The sequence below is a fragment of the Phoenix dactylifera genome, unplaced genomic scaffold (assembly GCF_009389715.1).
Source record: "Phoenix dactylifera cultivar Barhee BC4 unplaced genomic scaffold, palm_55x_up_171113_PBpolish2nd_filt_p 001432F, whole genome shotgun sequence".
NCBI lineage: Eukaryota > Viridiplantae > Streptophyta > Magnoliopsida > Arecales > Arecaceae > Phoenix > Phoenix dactylifera.
This window is the reverse complement of record NW_024068754.1, coordinates 37,014-52,208: the sequence shown is the minus strand read 5'-3', so window position 1 is coordinate 52,208 and position 15,195 is coordinate 37,014. Positions and strand designations below refer to the sequence as shown.

The 15,195-nt window shown below is 44.8% G+C and overlaps 1 protein-coding gene across 1 annotated transcript; it reads right to left on the bottom strand.

Moving 5' to 3' along the window:
• Nucleotides 1-556: 556 nt before the first annotated feature.
• Nucleotides 557-12,961, bottom strand: LOC120108617 (tetraspanin-8-like). The gene is made up of 2 exons (XM_039122275.1): nt 12,297-12,961; nt 557-924 (listed from the first exon to the last, which is right to left on the bottom strand). Exons 1-2 carry the CDS (start codon nt 12,729-12,731, stop codon nt 625-627), a joined length of 735 nt encoding a protein of 244 aa, XP_038978203.1. The 5' UTR covers nt 12,732-12,961; the 3' UTR covers nt 557-624.
• Nucleotides 12,962-15,195: the final 2,234 nt, after the last annotated feature.

Sequence of the window (15,195 nt, the reverse complement as noted above, 5' to 3'; positions counted from 1 at the left end):
CCTGCATATGCAATGCAGGTTAAGGTGCACTCAAAGGAGTGGAGCTCCTGGGCTAGAGGCACACCACCCAGAGTTCATATTATAGTAGTAGGGGTTTACTTGGAAGATTACTACTACAAGTGATTTACCAAGATACAAATACCATTTAGCTATGCTGATTCCGGATACCAATCCCCTTCTATGTATGTTAATTGACCATAACATGGATCGCTAAACACACATCCCGTATGCCCATTGCTGAAGGATGCACACTGACCTGAGTCTTCAACACCCTCTACTATTTCTTTGAGGGACAACACCCTCTACTCATTTAGCCAGACCCATAAAGCATTGATTTTTTTTTTTAAAAAAAAAAGAGTTGTCAGTAAGATTGTCGGAGTAATGGGCACCAATATCAAGCAAGAAACCTAGTGATACCAAACAGCATTGTAGAAAATACTCCTTGCAACTGTATTATATAAACTAGTAAAGATATAACCAATATAGTGCTCCTAGCCAATATAGCATTGAAGGTATGAAAGATCGAGCAACAGATATAACCTAAATGGACCAGCGATCGGCAAAGGGAATGTACAGTTAACGATTCAAAAACTAATATTCAAAAGTCAAAAACCTGTCAGCCCTCTAAGAGTATCCTTTCCATCCAGGGTGAGCACTCTGATGCAAGGTGTAGCATCCAAAAGAAAATATGACAATGAGGTAGACGAGGAAAATGGTGGTGTTCCTTGCTGCCTCCTTCCAGTCATACTTGATACTCGCAACAGTTTCGGCCTTGCAAGACTGACAGTCATAACAGAGGATGGAAGGATCATTTTTCCAGGTACTGCAGTCAGTGTTGTTCAAAGTGGTGTTGGTTGGGTTAGTCCAGACGGTGACACTCTGGAAGACGAATCCACATTCTGTGGGTGGAAGGCAGCATCCAGACTGAAGAAAGAGAAGCAGAGGAGGATGCAGAAATGCAATTAAAATAAGTCTGCCTTGAGAAACTTCAACAACATAGTATGTATGAAAAACATTGAGTAGACCAGAGCATTGCAAATCACAGTCAGTCTACATAATTATTCATGGATCACTGAGATGATAAATTTTCTTTTTAGATAAACAGGAAAGAAGATAGCCTAGAGATTCTAAATAAAGACCAAAAATCTTTAATTAGATAAAATAAGGAAACAAAGCTAAAAAGATAGCTAACACACATTATATTAAAAAAACTAAGAAAATCACCAGTGCAGGTGCTCAAGTACATGTAAGGCATGCCTTATATACTCAATTCAACTAAGCCTTCATCCCACACTAGTTAGGATCGGCTAATGTAGAGCACACGTTATAAAATACTGAATAAAGAAGGGCATGCCCTTTAATTAAAAAACAAAGTGGTTTTCTATTTGGGAAATAGATGCAGTAACCACTCACGAAGCCGTGCCCAGGGGGACGGTGAAAAGGGTGGGGAGGGGTGAGCGGGTGCATTGAGATTTATGTTTTGGGTGTATGTCATAGGGAAATTTCGTCGAACGGTTACTGGGTTACTGACATGGCTGATCCTGGAGCTGGGCCGTCAGCGACGCCGGTGTCGAGGAAGCCCGGCGGACCCAGCAAAATTTCTCCTAGGAGTGCGGCGAAGCGTCCGTCGTGGGCGGAGGTGGCAAAAGGCGTGACGAAGGCCAAGCCTACCGGTATGGACCAGTCACCATATCTCTCCCCGTGAGCTGGAAGTGGTGCAGAGCCGGTTCACCGAGGTGGTGGAGGTGCCAGAAGAGGAGCTGGAGGGTACGCGGTCGGACTGGAGGAACACCACGATCCTGGTGAGGAGCTTAAGGAGGAGCATTCGGGTGAATTGGGTGGCTAAGGAAATCTGGCGGGCCGGGAGACTGGCGTATGATGTTGAAAGTTTCATGTTGGTGGACGGTGTCAGCGCCATTAGATATGCCAATGAAGTGGACCGGGAGGCTGCGATGAGGAATGGTCCTTGGATGGTGGCCGGACAGCTGCTTGCCATGGATCGATGGCATCCCAATTTCATCTTGGGGGCCAGTGGTATCGGGCGGGTGGTGGTATGGCTTCGTATGCCCAGGTTGCCATTGGATTACTGGAAGAAGGAAACCATTCTTCGGATTGCGGCGAGTGCCGCAACCCTCTGGAGTTAGATGGCTTCATGGCGCAGGGGAAGCGGTACGGATTTGCCAGGTTGAAGATCGAGTTGGACATCTCAGCTCCGCTCAAGCCGGGGACTTTCGTGTTCAGAAAATCGGCGGGAAGAGAGAAGTTCTTGCAGGGCTTTACCTATGAAAGCTTGTCTGTTCCATGCTCTAAGTGCAGTCGGATTGGACACTCGTCGGTGGACTGCGAGTTTCCGCTTCCGGCAGCGGTGGGGAAGGAATCGGCGGCGGAGAAGCATGGATTGGAAGAGGATGCAAATGGAAAGGCCACGGCAGAGGTCCCAAAGCAGGTGGATAGGGAGGGCAATGGGTCCGAAGTGGATGGTATCTACGGACCATGGATGGTTACTAATCGAATTGGGTTCCGACATGCGCCCATAGCGGCGTACTGGAGGAAGGAGACGAAGGGGACTGATGCGAGGAAGAACTCGACGCCCATCACAAGCTCCAGACCGAGTTTGACGGGAGATAAGCCGATCCCTACGGGCTCCCCGGTCAACTTCGAAGGATGGCAGAAACCCTCCAAGGTGGCCTACCGGAGGACATCTCGAAAGCTGGAGCAGGTGCCGTTCCGGGTGATCCGTGTCAACCCAGTTCCGGTTCTGGGTTGGGTGCCGAGTTAGGTTCTCGGCCGGATTCGAGTCGGGTCGAAATCAACCTGGCCCGGGTTGAGATGAGGCCCAAATCAAGCAGCGGACTGCAATCAGGTGGGCCGGGCCTCAGCCTGATGAAACGGCCCAGGAGCCCAGCTTTGGATCAAAGGGAAGCGGGCCTGATGGTGGGAGGACCATCTCGAGCTGCTGGGAGAGTTATGCCTTCGTCCACGAAGGCTGGGCGGTCGGTGGTCATCGCTTGTCGGAGTAGCAGGAGCTCCCCCCCCCCGCCGTCTGCGACAGTGCGTGGCCGCCCTCCTCGGGTGGTGCACGAGACCAGGGGAGCTGCCGATGCCTCACAGTAGGGGGGAGCCACCTGGGCGGCGTTTGTCCCGCAGTGGCGGAGGGCTTGGCCGAGTCGGGGGCAACGGCGATGGCTGAGGATGAGCCTGGGGAGCTGGCGGTGCGGCAGGGTGGAGCGGAGGACGGCTTCGTCATCGGTTCTGAGGAGGTGGCTGTCGCCGGCTGTGGCTTTGATCTCCCGACCAAACCATGCCAAATGGCACGGATGGCCAATGATGCTCTTCTCAAGGTGAGGCTAACGCGGGGAAGGCCAAGTGTGGGGAATCGGGTGTTGATGTGGAGGCTTTGAATTTTGGTGGAAGGCAGAGAGAGCCAACGGCTACTGGCACGGGTACTATAGCTGCAGTGTGCCATATGGCACAGGAGTGCAGTGGGGGGCAGCATCACCAAATCCTGCTTCAATTAATGGCTTCAGCCAAGGGGAAGAACATTGATGCTCTAGGAGATGAAGGGAGCATGGAGGAGGCAATAGGCAGCAGCAACAGCTCCGGGGTCGTAGGTTGTGCGGACTTCTTGGATGATTTATGAAGATTTTGCTATGGAATTGTCATGGGGCGGGGAAACCTTCCTTTGCTCCCGCTTTCCGTAGGTTGGTGCAATTGCACAACCCTGACATTGGTGTATTGTTTGAGACCCGACTTTCCGAGAAGAGTCTACAGAAGGCTAGAAGGGCATTACCGAGATCATGAGGGTTCTATGCTGTAGAATCTCAAGGATTGTCGAGAGGCATTATAGTCACTTGGGGATTGGGGCGATGCAGGTTGGATAGCTTCAATGTTTGTAATCAGGAGGTAATTATGGTAATTTCGGAGAGTAATAGGAACCATTGGGTTCTCTCAGCGGTGTATGCTAGTACTGAGTATAGGAAAATGAGGACCCTGTGGGAGGAAGCTTCTCAGGTGATCAGTCAGGGCTACCCAGTGTTGATGGCAGGGGATTTCAATTGTATTGTTGACTCCCAGGAGAAGATGGGGGGAAGCCCTTCTCCGACAATAGGAAGATTAAGGAGTTCCAGGACTTTCTCACTTCCAATGGGCTCATTGATTTGGGCTACTCGGGCCATAGCCCCTTGCTGGTGAGTACTCAGGCACATATCCCAGTTCGTTCCCCCTTTAGATTTAAGAAGTTTTGGCTTTGCTACCCTCGGTCCTGGGAGATGGTGAGGGAGGCATAGCGTGCCCCGGTTAGAGGAGATGCTATGTATCGGGTGTTCCGCAAGTTGGAGTTGGTTAGGAGGCGGTTGCGGAGGTGGAACCGTGAGGAAGTGTGGAATATTTTCAGGAGGACGGAGGAGGAAGAGGAGTTCATTGCCATATTACAGTCCTAGGAGGCACAGAGGGAAGGATTATCGGAGGAGGTGGGGGAGCTTAGATCGCATTTGGCTTTACATGATTCTCTTCTCAGATAGCAGGAGACACTATGAAGACAGAAATCCAGAATTCAGTAGATTTTGGAGGGGGATTGAAATACCAGATTCTTTCATCAGGCGACGGTGATCAGGAGGCACCAGAATAGGATCAGAGTCATCAAGGGTGAGTATGGGCAGCTGTCAGATGATCATGCTATGATTCGGAGGGTGGTGGAGGGCTTCTTCAAAGCTAGGTGGACAAAGCAAACGGGGGATGGGAGTCGAGCGGTGATGCCGATGCCTGCGGTCCGAGTGTTGGAGGAGATTGCAGCGTTGATTAGGCCGGTGTCGGAGAGGAAGATCAGAGAGGCAGTGTGGTCCCTCGAGGGGGACAAGGCGCTAGGGCCAGATGGTTTTCCACCCTTGTTCTTTCGGAGGTATTAGATGATAGTGGGACAGGATGTGACAACGGCTATACAGCAGTTTTTCAGTACAGCAGTGACGCCGTTAAATTGGCAGAGGACTTTTATCACTTTGATTCCAAAGCGGCAGGATGCTACTGAGCCGGATCATTTTCGACCGACTAGTCTGTGTACTACCTTGTACAAGGCTACGACGAAGTTACTTGCCGTTAGTTTGAGGGATATTCTTCCGAGGCCGATCAGCCCAGAGCAGGAAGCTTTTATTGGAGGGCGCAGCATCTCCGACAATGTCCTAATAGCACAGGAGTTCATGTTTGATTTGGGTAGAGCCCCAATGAGGAGGAGCTTGATGGGAGTCAAGCTTGATATGAAGAGGGCCTACGACAGGGTGCATTGGGATTTTGTGGAGCATTCTCTGCAGGGGTTTGGCTTTCATGAGACATGGATTCAGTGGATCATGGGTTTTGTTAGGGCTCCATCGTTCGCCATCCTGGTGAATGGCACACCATCTTGTTTCTTCGAGCCCTCGGAAGGGTTGCGCCAGGGATGTCCCCTATCCCTCCTGTTGTTTATCATTTGTGCGGATGCACTATCTAGAGCCTTGCATCATGCTGTGATCACTCAGAAGTTGGAGGCTTACAGGCCAATGGTGAGAGCTACCCCGATTTTCCATTTACTTTTTGCTGATGACTGCTTGTTGCTAGTCCGGTCGTCGCAACAGGATGCCCGAGTTATTGGTAGGATTCTTTGGGACTATTGTGCAGTGTCAGGGTAGCGGGTCAATTTTTCGAAGTCAGCTATGTGCTTCAGTCTGAAGACCAGACAGGAGATGAGGCATTCTATTCTAGAGATTTTGGAGATGGGTGAGCAGGATGGCACTATGAGACACCTGAGAGTCCCGATTTAAGATCGGCGGTTGTGTGGCAGAGATTGCCTCCCCTTGAGCTCAGCATCAGGCGGAGGCCGGAGGGCTGGCAGATGCATTCATTGTCTATGATGGGCAGGATCACCATGATCCGGTCAGTTCTCTTTTCGATTCCTATTTACTTACTCTCCAATTCCTTCATCCCAGTGTCGGTTTTGAGGTCTCTTGAGCAACTATTTAGAAACATCATCTGGGGAAGGCATAGAGGTAGAGGAGGTATCCATATGTTAGCATGGGAGGTGGTGTGTCAGCCTACCAGGTTTGGAGGTTTGGGGGTGCAGTCCTTGTTGGAGAGACGGGAGGTGTTAGCGGCCCAACACGTCGCGAGATTTGTACTGGAGCCCGATAGTATATGGTCCTTATTGATGAGGGAAAAGTATGGTGTGTTGGTGCCTGGAGCGAGAGCTTCCCGCCGCCATTCACCACTGTGGAGGGAGATGTGTGCCAGAGCTATGTTGGTCCTCTCGGAGATTAGATAGGCCCTTGGTGATGGCCGGTCCATCGATGTTTTGGAGGATTGTTAGGTGACTGTGCAGCAGCTCAGTCGTTTGCCGACCATGGTGGATTCGGGTCGACCGGCGGGCCATGGTTAGTGATTTTTGATGGTTTCAGAGGAGAGCCGATGGAGGGAGGTGCTGATTCGAGAGGTTTTTGGGAAGCACTTGGCGGAGAAAGTCTTGGCTCTCCCGGTGCCTATTCAGGAGGAGCCTGATAGGTTAGCGTGGGCGTCGACGGGGCGGTCGTAGGTGCGTGTGAGGGATCTACAAGTTCTGATCAGGAAGGAGCCAGTGCGGCAGATCGAGGGAGGATAGAATTGGAGGATACAGATTCATCCACGGGTGGCGCTCCTCTTTTGGAAGGTGGCTTGAGGCTGCCTTCCTACCAGGAGCGTGCTAGTTAGGCGGAGCATGCGGATCCCTCTGTTGTGAGGTGTGCACGGACTCTGAGGAGACTATTGGGCATGCTCTTCTGCAGTGTTCCGGAGCCAGGAAGATATGGAGAAGGTCACCAATCCCTCTTTCCTAGTCGGTGGTGTCGGTACAGGATCTGCTGCAGCTGCTGAAAGACTCTTTTCGGAGTCCTAGATCTGTTGAGGCAGGGGTACTTAGAGCATATCTAGCCTACAACATTTGGTTGGATAGAAATACGGGCTTGTTTGAGGGCAGAAGGTCTTCTCCGAGGTTGGTGGTGGTTAGAGCAGTGCTTCAGGCCAGGGAGGTGACTTCATACACTGCTATGTGTTCTCTTGGGATGGCCAGGGATATTTGGGGTATTCGCTTCGCTGTTATAGCGCCCAGGTTCGCTCTTGTTTTTTGGATGCCCCCACCTCCTGGTTTTCTCAAAGTGAACTTTGACGGCAACGTGTCGGCAGATGGAAGGTCCGGAGGTGTTGGATTTGTGATCAGAGACCACCGTGGCAGTCTGCTAGCAGCAAGGGGTCGTCACACGCCAGGCCTTATTGTAGCTGGGGCAGAGCTTCGAGCAGCCTAGGAGGGGATATCATATGCAAGACGGGTGCTCGGGGCCGAATGGTTATATATTGAGGGGGACTCATCTATGGTGATCGAGTGGATACGGGGTGCGGATAGGATGGAGATGGTCTTATTCATGAGACACACAGGCTGGTAGTAGAGCTGAGTGTGCATCAGGTAACACATATTTTTCGGGAAGCGAACAGGGCAGCAGACTGAGTCACCTCCTATATTGCACGTCATTCCAGAGAGTTTTTATGGACACCCACAGTAGAGCTCCCGCACCCATTGTACTTTTTACTTTCTTCTGACTTGGCAGGATGTACTCATGTTAGAGCTATATGAATTGCCGTTTTTACCAAAAAAAAAGAAAAAAAAACAAAGTAAGAACATGAGGGGGCTTGAGCACATAAAGATGCAGTTGAACTCAGATTCTATGAAATGATAAAATCATGTTCAACACCTGGTTAAAAGAAGCTGGCACTTCCATTAGCCAGTAAGACCTAGAAACTAAGGCCCTGTTTGGGGGAGCTGTTGGCAGTAGAGCTGTTAGAAGTAGAGCTGTTAGAAGTAGAGCTGTTGGAAGTAGAGCTTTTATAAAAAGCTGTTTGCTTTTTGGTAACTACATTTCTAAAGTGCTGTGGCACTTTAACATTTATTTGGTAAACAAACTGAGAAAGTACTTTTGTATGACAAAATGACCATAAAGGACATTATTAGTATTATACAATAGTGCATAATAAAATATAATATATATTAATACATAAATATATGATATAGTATAATATTAATGTAATGTAACATAATATTATTATAATATAGTACTATAACATTGTATACTATAAGATAATAATTTAAAATAATATTAAATTATTTAACATAACATAATATTATATTATATCATATTTATAGTATAATACAATAATAAATGTATAAAATATTATAATTATTAGTATAAATTAATTTTGTACTCTTTTGATGACCATTTATTTCTCTAACAAATTTTCTAACTAGGTGAAAAAATTGGTTAAATAATTACTAATATTTTTATTTATTTATTTATTTATTATTTTATTTCATTGAAATATATTTATTTATTATTTTATTTATTTATTTATTCGTTCATTTATATACATATTTATTTATTTATTTATTTTTCTTTATTTTTCTTTTTTTTTTCCTTTTCTTTTTTTTCTTCTCTTTTTTTCTTTCCTTTTCTTCTTTTTTTTTTCTTTTCTTTTTTCTTCTCTTCTTCTCCTTCCTTCCTCTCTTTCCTTCTTCTCCTTTCTTCTTCCCCTGCGAAGCCGGCGGCGCCAGAAGGGGGACCGGGCCGCGGGAGGGGGCCGGGATGGCGGGCCGCGGCGGCCGCGGGAGGAGGGGGGTTCGGGACGGGGCCGGGACAGCGGGCCCCGACGGCCGCGGGGGGAGGGGGGCTCGGGAGGGGGCCGGGACGGCGGGCCCCGACGACCGCACGGGGAGGGGGGCTCGGGAGGGGGCCGGGACGGCGTGCCGCGGCGACCGCGGGGGAGGGGGGCTCGGGAGGGGGCCGGGACGGCGGGCCCCGACGACCGCGGGGGGGAGGGGGGCTCGGGAGAGGGCTGGGACAGCGTGCCGCGGCGACCACGGGGGAGGAGGGGCTCGGAGGGGGCCGGGACGGCGTGCCGCGGCGACCGCGGGGGAGGGAGGGCCTCGGGAGGGGGCCGAGACGGCGGGCCGGCCGGGGAGGCAGCGGCCATGGCGGCCCCTTCCTCCCCTTCCTTTTTTTTTTTTGGCTGTGTGGTGGGTCGCAGCGGCGGGGGGCTCGGGTGGGGGCTGGGGGGCGCGGCCACGGGTGGCCGGCGTGGTGGCTGCCTCCCAAAAAAAAAAAGAAAAAGAGGAGGGCCGACGGCATTGAGGAGAAGGAGATAGAGAGGGAGAGAGAGAGAGAGGGGGGGATGGTGAGAGAGAAAGAGGCGGTGGGATTGAAATTTTTGGGAGGAAAAAGAAACTTTTAAATGGGGGTATTTTGGTCAAAAATACAGCTTCCCGACAAAGCTGAAAACAGCGTTTTCGGAAAGCTCCAAAATTGAGCTTCTGCCAAAAAGCTGTTTTCAGCTTCCCGCAAAAGCTAAAACAGCTTCTTGGAAATTTTACCAAACACACTTTTTTTCCTAAAAGTACTTTTGGAGGGCCAGAAAGTGCTTTTTGGCCCTCCAAAAGCTCCCCCAAACAGGGCCTAAATAGCGTCATCAGAATGCATCATTTCAACCATTTGGTTTAAGGCCCTGTTTGGGGGAGCTTTTGGAGGGCCAGAAAGCACTTTCTGGCCCTCCAAAAGTACTTTTAGATGAAAAACTGTGTTTGGTAAATTTTTCAAAAAGCTGTTTCAGCTTTTGCGGGAAGCTGAAAGCAGCTTTTGGGAGGAAGCTCCAATTTGGAGCTTTTGGGAGGAAGCTGTTTCAGCTTTTTCGGAAAGCTGTATTTTTGACAAAAATGCCCATATTAAAATAACATAATTACATAGTTTGTCTTTTTATAAACCTAAAAATCTGCTGGAGCCAAGAATCCTAGCCGTCAGACTTCCTTCCGTAAGAAAAGGTATTTTTCTTTTCAATTTTTGTATGCATCTTTTGAACCACATTTTAGAAAAAAAAATTTTTAATCCTTTTTCATACCTTCCAAAATCAATCTATTGTTTTTTTTTTTTATCATCAACCTCGCGGCCCACGCTGAGGTCCTCCTCGAGCGTGGACCACGAAGAAGAGCCCCTGAACCGGAAAAAATTATTTTATGGAAAATTATTATGGGAAATTATTTTATACTAATAATTATAATATTTTATATCTTTATTTTTGTATTATACTATAAATATAATATCATATTATATTATATCCTAATACATTAATATGTTATGTTAAATAATTTAATATTATGTTATATTATGGAAAATTAATTTATACTAATAATTATAATATTTTATATCTTTATTTTTGTATTATACTATAAATATAATATCATATTATATTATATCATAATACATTAATATGTTATGTTAAATAATTTAATATCATGTTATATTATGAAAAATTAATTTATACTAATAATTATAATATTTTATACTTTTATTATTGTATTATACTATAAATATTATATTATATTACATTACATTATAATACATTAATATGTTATTTTAAATAATTTAATATTATATTATATTATGAAAAATTAATTTATAATAATAATTATAATATTTTATATCTTTATTATTGTATTATACTATAAATATTGTATTATATTACATTACATTATAATACATTAATATGTTATTTTAAATAATTTAATATTATGTTATATTATGAGAAATTAATTTATACTAATAATTATAATATTTTATACTTTTATTATTGTATTATACTATAAATATAATATATATTACATTATATCATAATACATTAATATGTTATGTTAAATAATTTAATATTATGTTATATTACCAAATATTAATTTACTCTAATAATTATATTACTATTATGCTATATTAACATAATATTATTTTATATTACAATAATAATATACTATATTGTATATTTATGTATTAATTTATGTTATGTTTTATTATGTTCTGTTGTATAATACTATGCAATGTCCTTTATGGTAATTTTGTCATACAAAAGTACTTTCTCAGTTTGTTTACCAAACACAAAACAAAGTACCACAGCACTTTACGACTGTAGTTATCAAACAGCAAACAGCTTTTTATAACAGCTCTACTTCAGACAGCTCTACTTCCAACAGCTCTACTTCTAACAGCTCTACTGCCAACAGCTCCCCCAAACAGGGCCTAAGTCTTAAATCTATATCCTTTCCTGAAGGCATATGTCAAAATTTTCTTCCCGTTCCAGTGTCAGAAAATACTAAGAGACAACTATACACATGTTTCTAAAACTAACTCTCTGTATAGGTGCATGACCTGGAATTCCAAGTACAGCCTAAAGTGGAGCTTTGGTGTTCTATTACATTAACAAAAGCAGCCAATGCTCTCAAAATAAATGCTTTGTTTATAAAGATAGTTTCATGGAAGTCAATGGAAGGCTTTGAAAACCAAAGAATAACATTCATATATATGTGAAATAAAAGCATATGCTGATTGCTTTCAACATACAAAGGTAGTCTAAATGTTCCAAATGCAATTTTTGTAACATTAGCTTGTACTGGAAAAAAAAACTATTTGTTGGACAAAGTGCCTAAGTTCTAGATAACACTTTGAAGCAATGTAGATAAGGATGCAATTTCCCAAAAAAAAGACTAAATAACTGTAAAGTCAAACCTAAAAGTGTCTGCTCCGTAAAGATTTTGATCATGGCAACAAAAAGACTAATATTAACTTCCAGAAAGTAAGCAAGGCAAGAAAAAAGGATGACTAAACATTAATTAAGTGAATGTTGATGAAGTATGGTAGCCGCGTGAGAGCACTTTTAAAAAAATAGATCCATATCATCAAGCAAACCATTTTTTTTAAAAAAAGAGAGAAAGAAATATAAAAGGACAGGTTAGTGATGAACTGCAAAATGGAAGAAACAATAAAACGATCAACTGAAACACAAAATCCATCATACAAATGAAATTTCGAACAACTGATGATGATATTGATCATGATGATGAAAGCCAAAACCCACAGTCTCCCCTGTTTAGCTGAGCGGGATAGGTAGGTCCCGGTTAGCCTCGGATGCAAATGCGCCATTTCAAAACCCTAAACTCCAAATACCAAGAAGAAAACCACTTCTCTTCTAAATCTACACAAAAAAATCTCGACATGCGGAAACCCCCTTGGAGATACCCGAAAACCCAAAAATTGCACCAGAACCCAACCTAAAACCCAAACCCAAACCCAGTTTCCTAAGCTCAACAATTAGTTGAAAAAAATAATAAAAATAAAATAGAGATCGTAATCAAATCTTTAGGCATAAAACGATGGATTTTTATTTCAGGAGAAAACATCAGGATCGGATTTTTATCAATCAAAAAAAAAAAACCGCACCTGAATGTGTGTGATCGATAAATCGTTGAAATCGTCCAAGCTCTGCGGGTCCTCCTCCTGCAAAATCCGGCACTCGGGGCTCCTTCGGACGCAGCTCAGGGTCTTGGCCCAGTTCTTGTCGCCGGCGAGCCTTTCTTGGCGCCACTGGGAGTAGTCGTCGCCGGTGAGGACGAAGCCGAAGACGACGAGACCGCAGAGAACAAGGACGAGGACGAGCATGGAGAGGAAGGAGAGCCAGAAGAGGCGGGGGGCGCGGAAGCAGGCGGCGGCGGTCGCGGCGAGGCAGGCGGCCATGAGGATGGCGGCGACGGCGATGACGGGGTGCTGGACGAAGTTGTTGCAGTCGGAGAGGCCAATTCCGCCGACGAGGATCGAGAGGGAGAGGAGGAAGGCCACGAAGTTGAGAACGCCCAAGAAGCGGTGCCCGACGGCCATCGCTTCCGAAGAAAGAACGATGCGGGAAGCTCTCAAGAGAGGAAGGGGATTTAATAATAATAATAAAATTTACAATTAACTTGGAGTTTGAAAACAAAGTTGTTGTAATCTCGTGAGCCAATTAGAGCGAATCCACCTACTGCCGCCGAATCCTGAGCCGTCAAAATACTATCAGGATACTCTAGCTTACATGTTTCCGATCGAATTACTTCGGCCACTCGGTGTTTGGGCTTCAGCTTCCCGAAGTCTTCTGTTTATGATGCTTCGGTCTTAAGTGAGGCCATCATATCAAAAAAGTTTACCTTTGATTCTTGAATTGTAATATTGAGATGCTCTTTGTTGATACGTCGCCATGCAGATTTGAGCATGTTCTCTAGTTTATTCTAATAGATTAAAATTAGCTCGGAGCTGATTTGAGTTTGTGTAATCATCGAAGTTTAATACCTAAAGTGAGAGAAACCCGATCTCCAGTGAAATCACCACCTCTATTCCAAAAGTGAGGTTGAAGGGCGTTTCTCCGGTAGGAATTCGATATATTGTTCAATATGCCCATAAGACATTATAGATCTCTTCGGCTTATAGTTTTTTTGCTCGGTCCAATCTTGCCTTCAGACCTTGTAGAATGTTCGATTGGTCATCTCGGCCTCCCCATTAGTCTAAGGGTGCGCTACCAAAGTAAACCGATGATTGATTTCGAGCTCAACGCAAAATTTTTTGAATCAGGCATTGTCGAATTGATGCCCATTATCTACGATGATTACCTAAAGAAATTCAAACTTGCAAATTATGCCTTCTAGATAAAGTCTTGAGTTTATACCTCGGTAATCTGAGCTACTGGTTTGGCTTCCACCCATTTAGTGAAGTAATCCACAGCCACAACTAAGAACTTGTGCTGCCCAGTTGCCACTGGAAAAGGTCCGAGAATATTGATTCCCCATTGTGCAAATGGCCAAGGGGCGGTGATCAGTGTTAATAGCACCACTGGTCATTGTTGGATACTTGCATAGCATTGACATCGGTTGCATTTGTTGACAAAGTTAGTCACATTCTTTTATAAGGTCAGCCAGTAGTATCATTGTTGCAGAATCTTATAGAACAAAGATCTGCCCCTTAGGTGATTGTCATATATTCTTTCATATAATTCCCAAAGTGCATAATCTGCCTCGGTTGGACGGAGGCACTTGAGGAGCGGAAGTAAAAATAATATCTGATATAGCTTGTTATCAAGAAGAACATAATGGAAGGCTTGATGCTTTATTTGGCAAGCTCCAGCCTGATTTGTAGGCAATTTTTGATCCTTTAAAAAGTCGATAAGAGGATCCATCCAGCTCGATTCGATAGTGGTGTTCATTACGAACTCAGGCTCATCGATGCTTGGCATCTCTAGGACTTCGAGATATATGGCTTTAGTTAGGTTGGCAGTCTCCAAGGTGGCCAATTTTGACAGTAGGTCGGCCCTTGCATTTTCTGTTCGAGGAATTTGTTGTATATCAAAGCTATAAAAGATGAGTTGATGTTCTTTATCTTTTGTGCATATTTGATCATCGACGACCCCGAGTTTTGAACTCTCCTTGCACTTGGATGACAACTAATTGCAAGTCGCTGAAGGCTTTCAATTATTGAACACCGAGCTCCTTAGTAAACTTAAGCTCGGTGATAAACGCTTTATATTCAGCTTCATTATTTGAGGCTGGAAATTTGAACCATGGTATATACTCTATAATTACTCCATCTGGGCTAGTAAGTATGAGTTCATCCCCATTGCCCCCCGAGCTTGATAACCCATCTACATGTAAGATCCATGGCCACTCAGTAGTTTTGATGTAGCACAACTGTAGGGAAAGAGGAAAAGGAGGAAGAACAAGGGAGGGAGAAGGAACAAGAGGTTATAGAGACGCAGGAAGAAGAGAAGGGGAGGAGGAAGAACAAGAAGAACAAGAAGACAAGAAGGAGGCTAGGATTTTTTCATTCAATCATCAATTGCCTCATACATGAGAGGGGTGGTCTTTATATAGATCTTACATATTGACCCAATTACATAAACCCAATTGACTAGTCTAATAACAAAACAACTGACCAAATTGACTTGACTAAGACAAAAGCAAATAATGCAATAAAAGAAAAATGACTCGGACTCAAATGGACCCGATCTGGATCTGACTCAATTCGTGGGCTCAGGATCATCTAAATGAAGGGCTTTGATGTTCCCATCAACTCCTCCTGGGTGGAAAAAACTCGATCCCATCGAGTACAGGTCTGGCCGGCTGTCGTACTACTCCAAGAGATCGAGGTCAAGGCGCTGTAACTGGACTCTGAAATTCCACGTCACATCAGACTTTGGTCGACCTTTCCATCGAACAAGGTAACGTTGGTAACCACCGTTCCTGGTTGATATAACCTGCTCATCCAATATATATTCTATTTATTCTCTACGTGCATGAAATTTGGAAGATGGTGGCTCAAC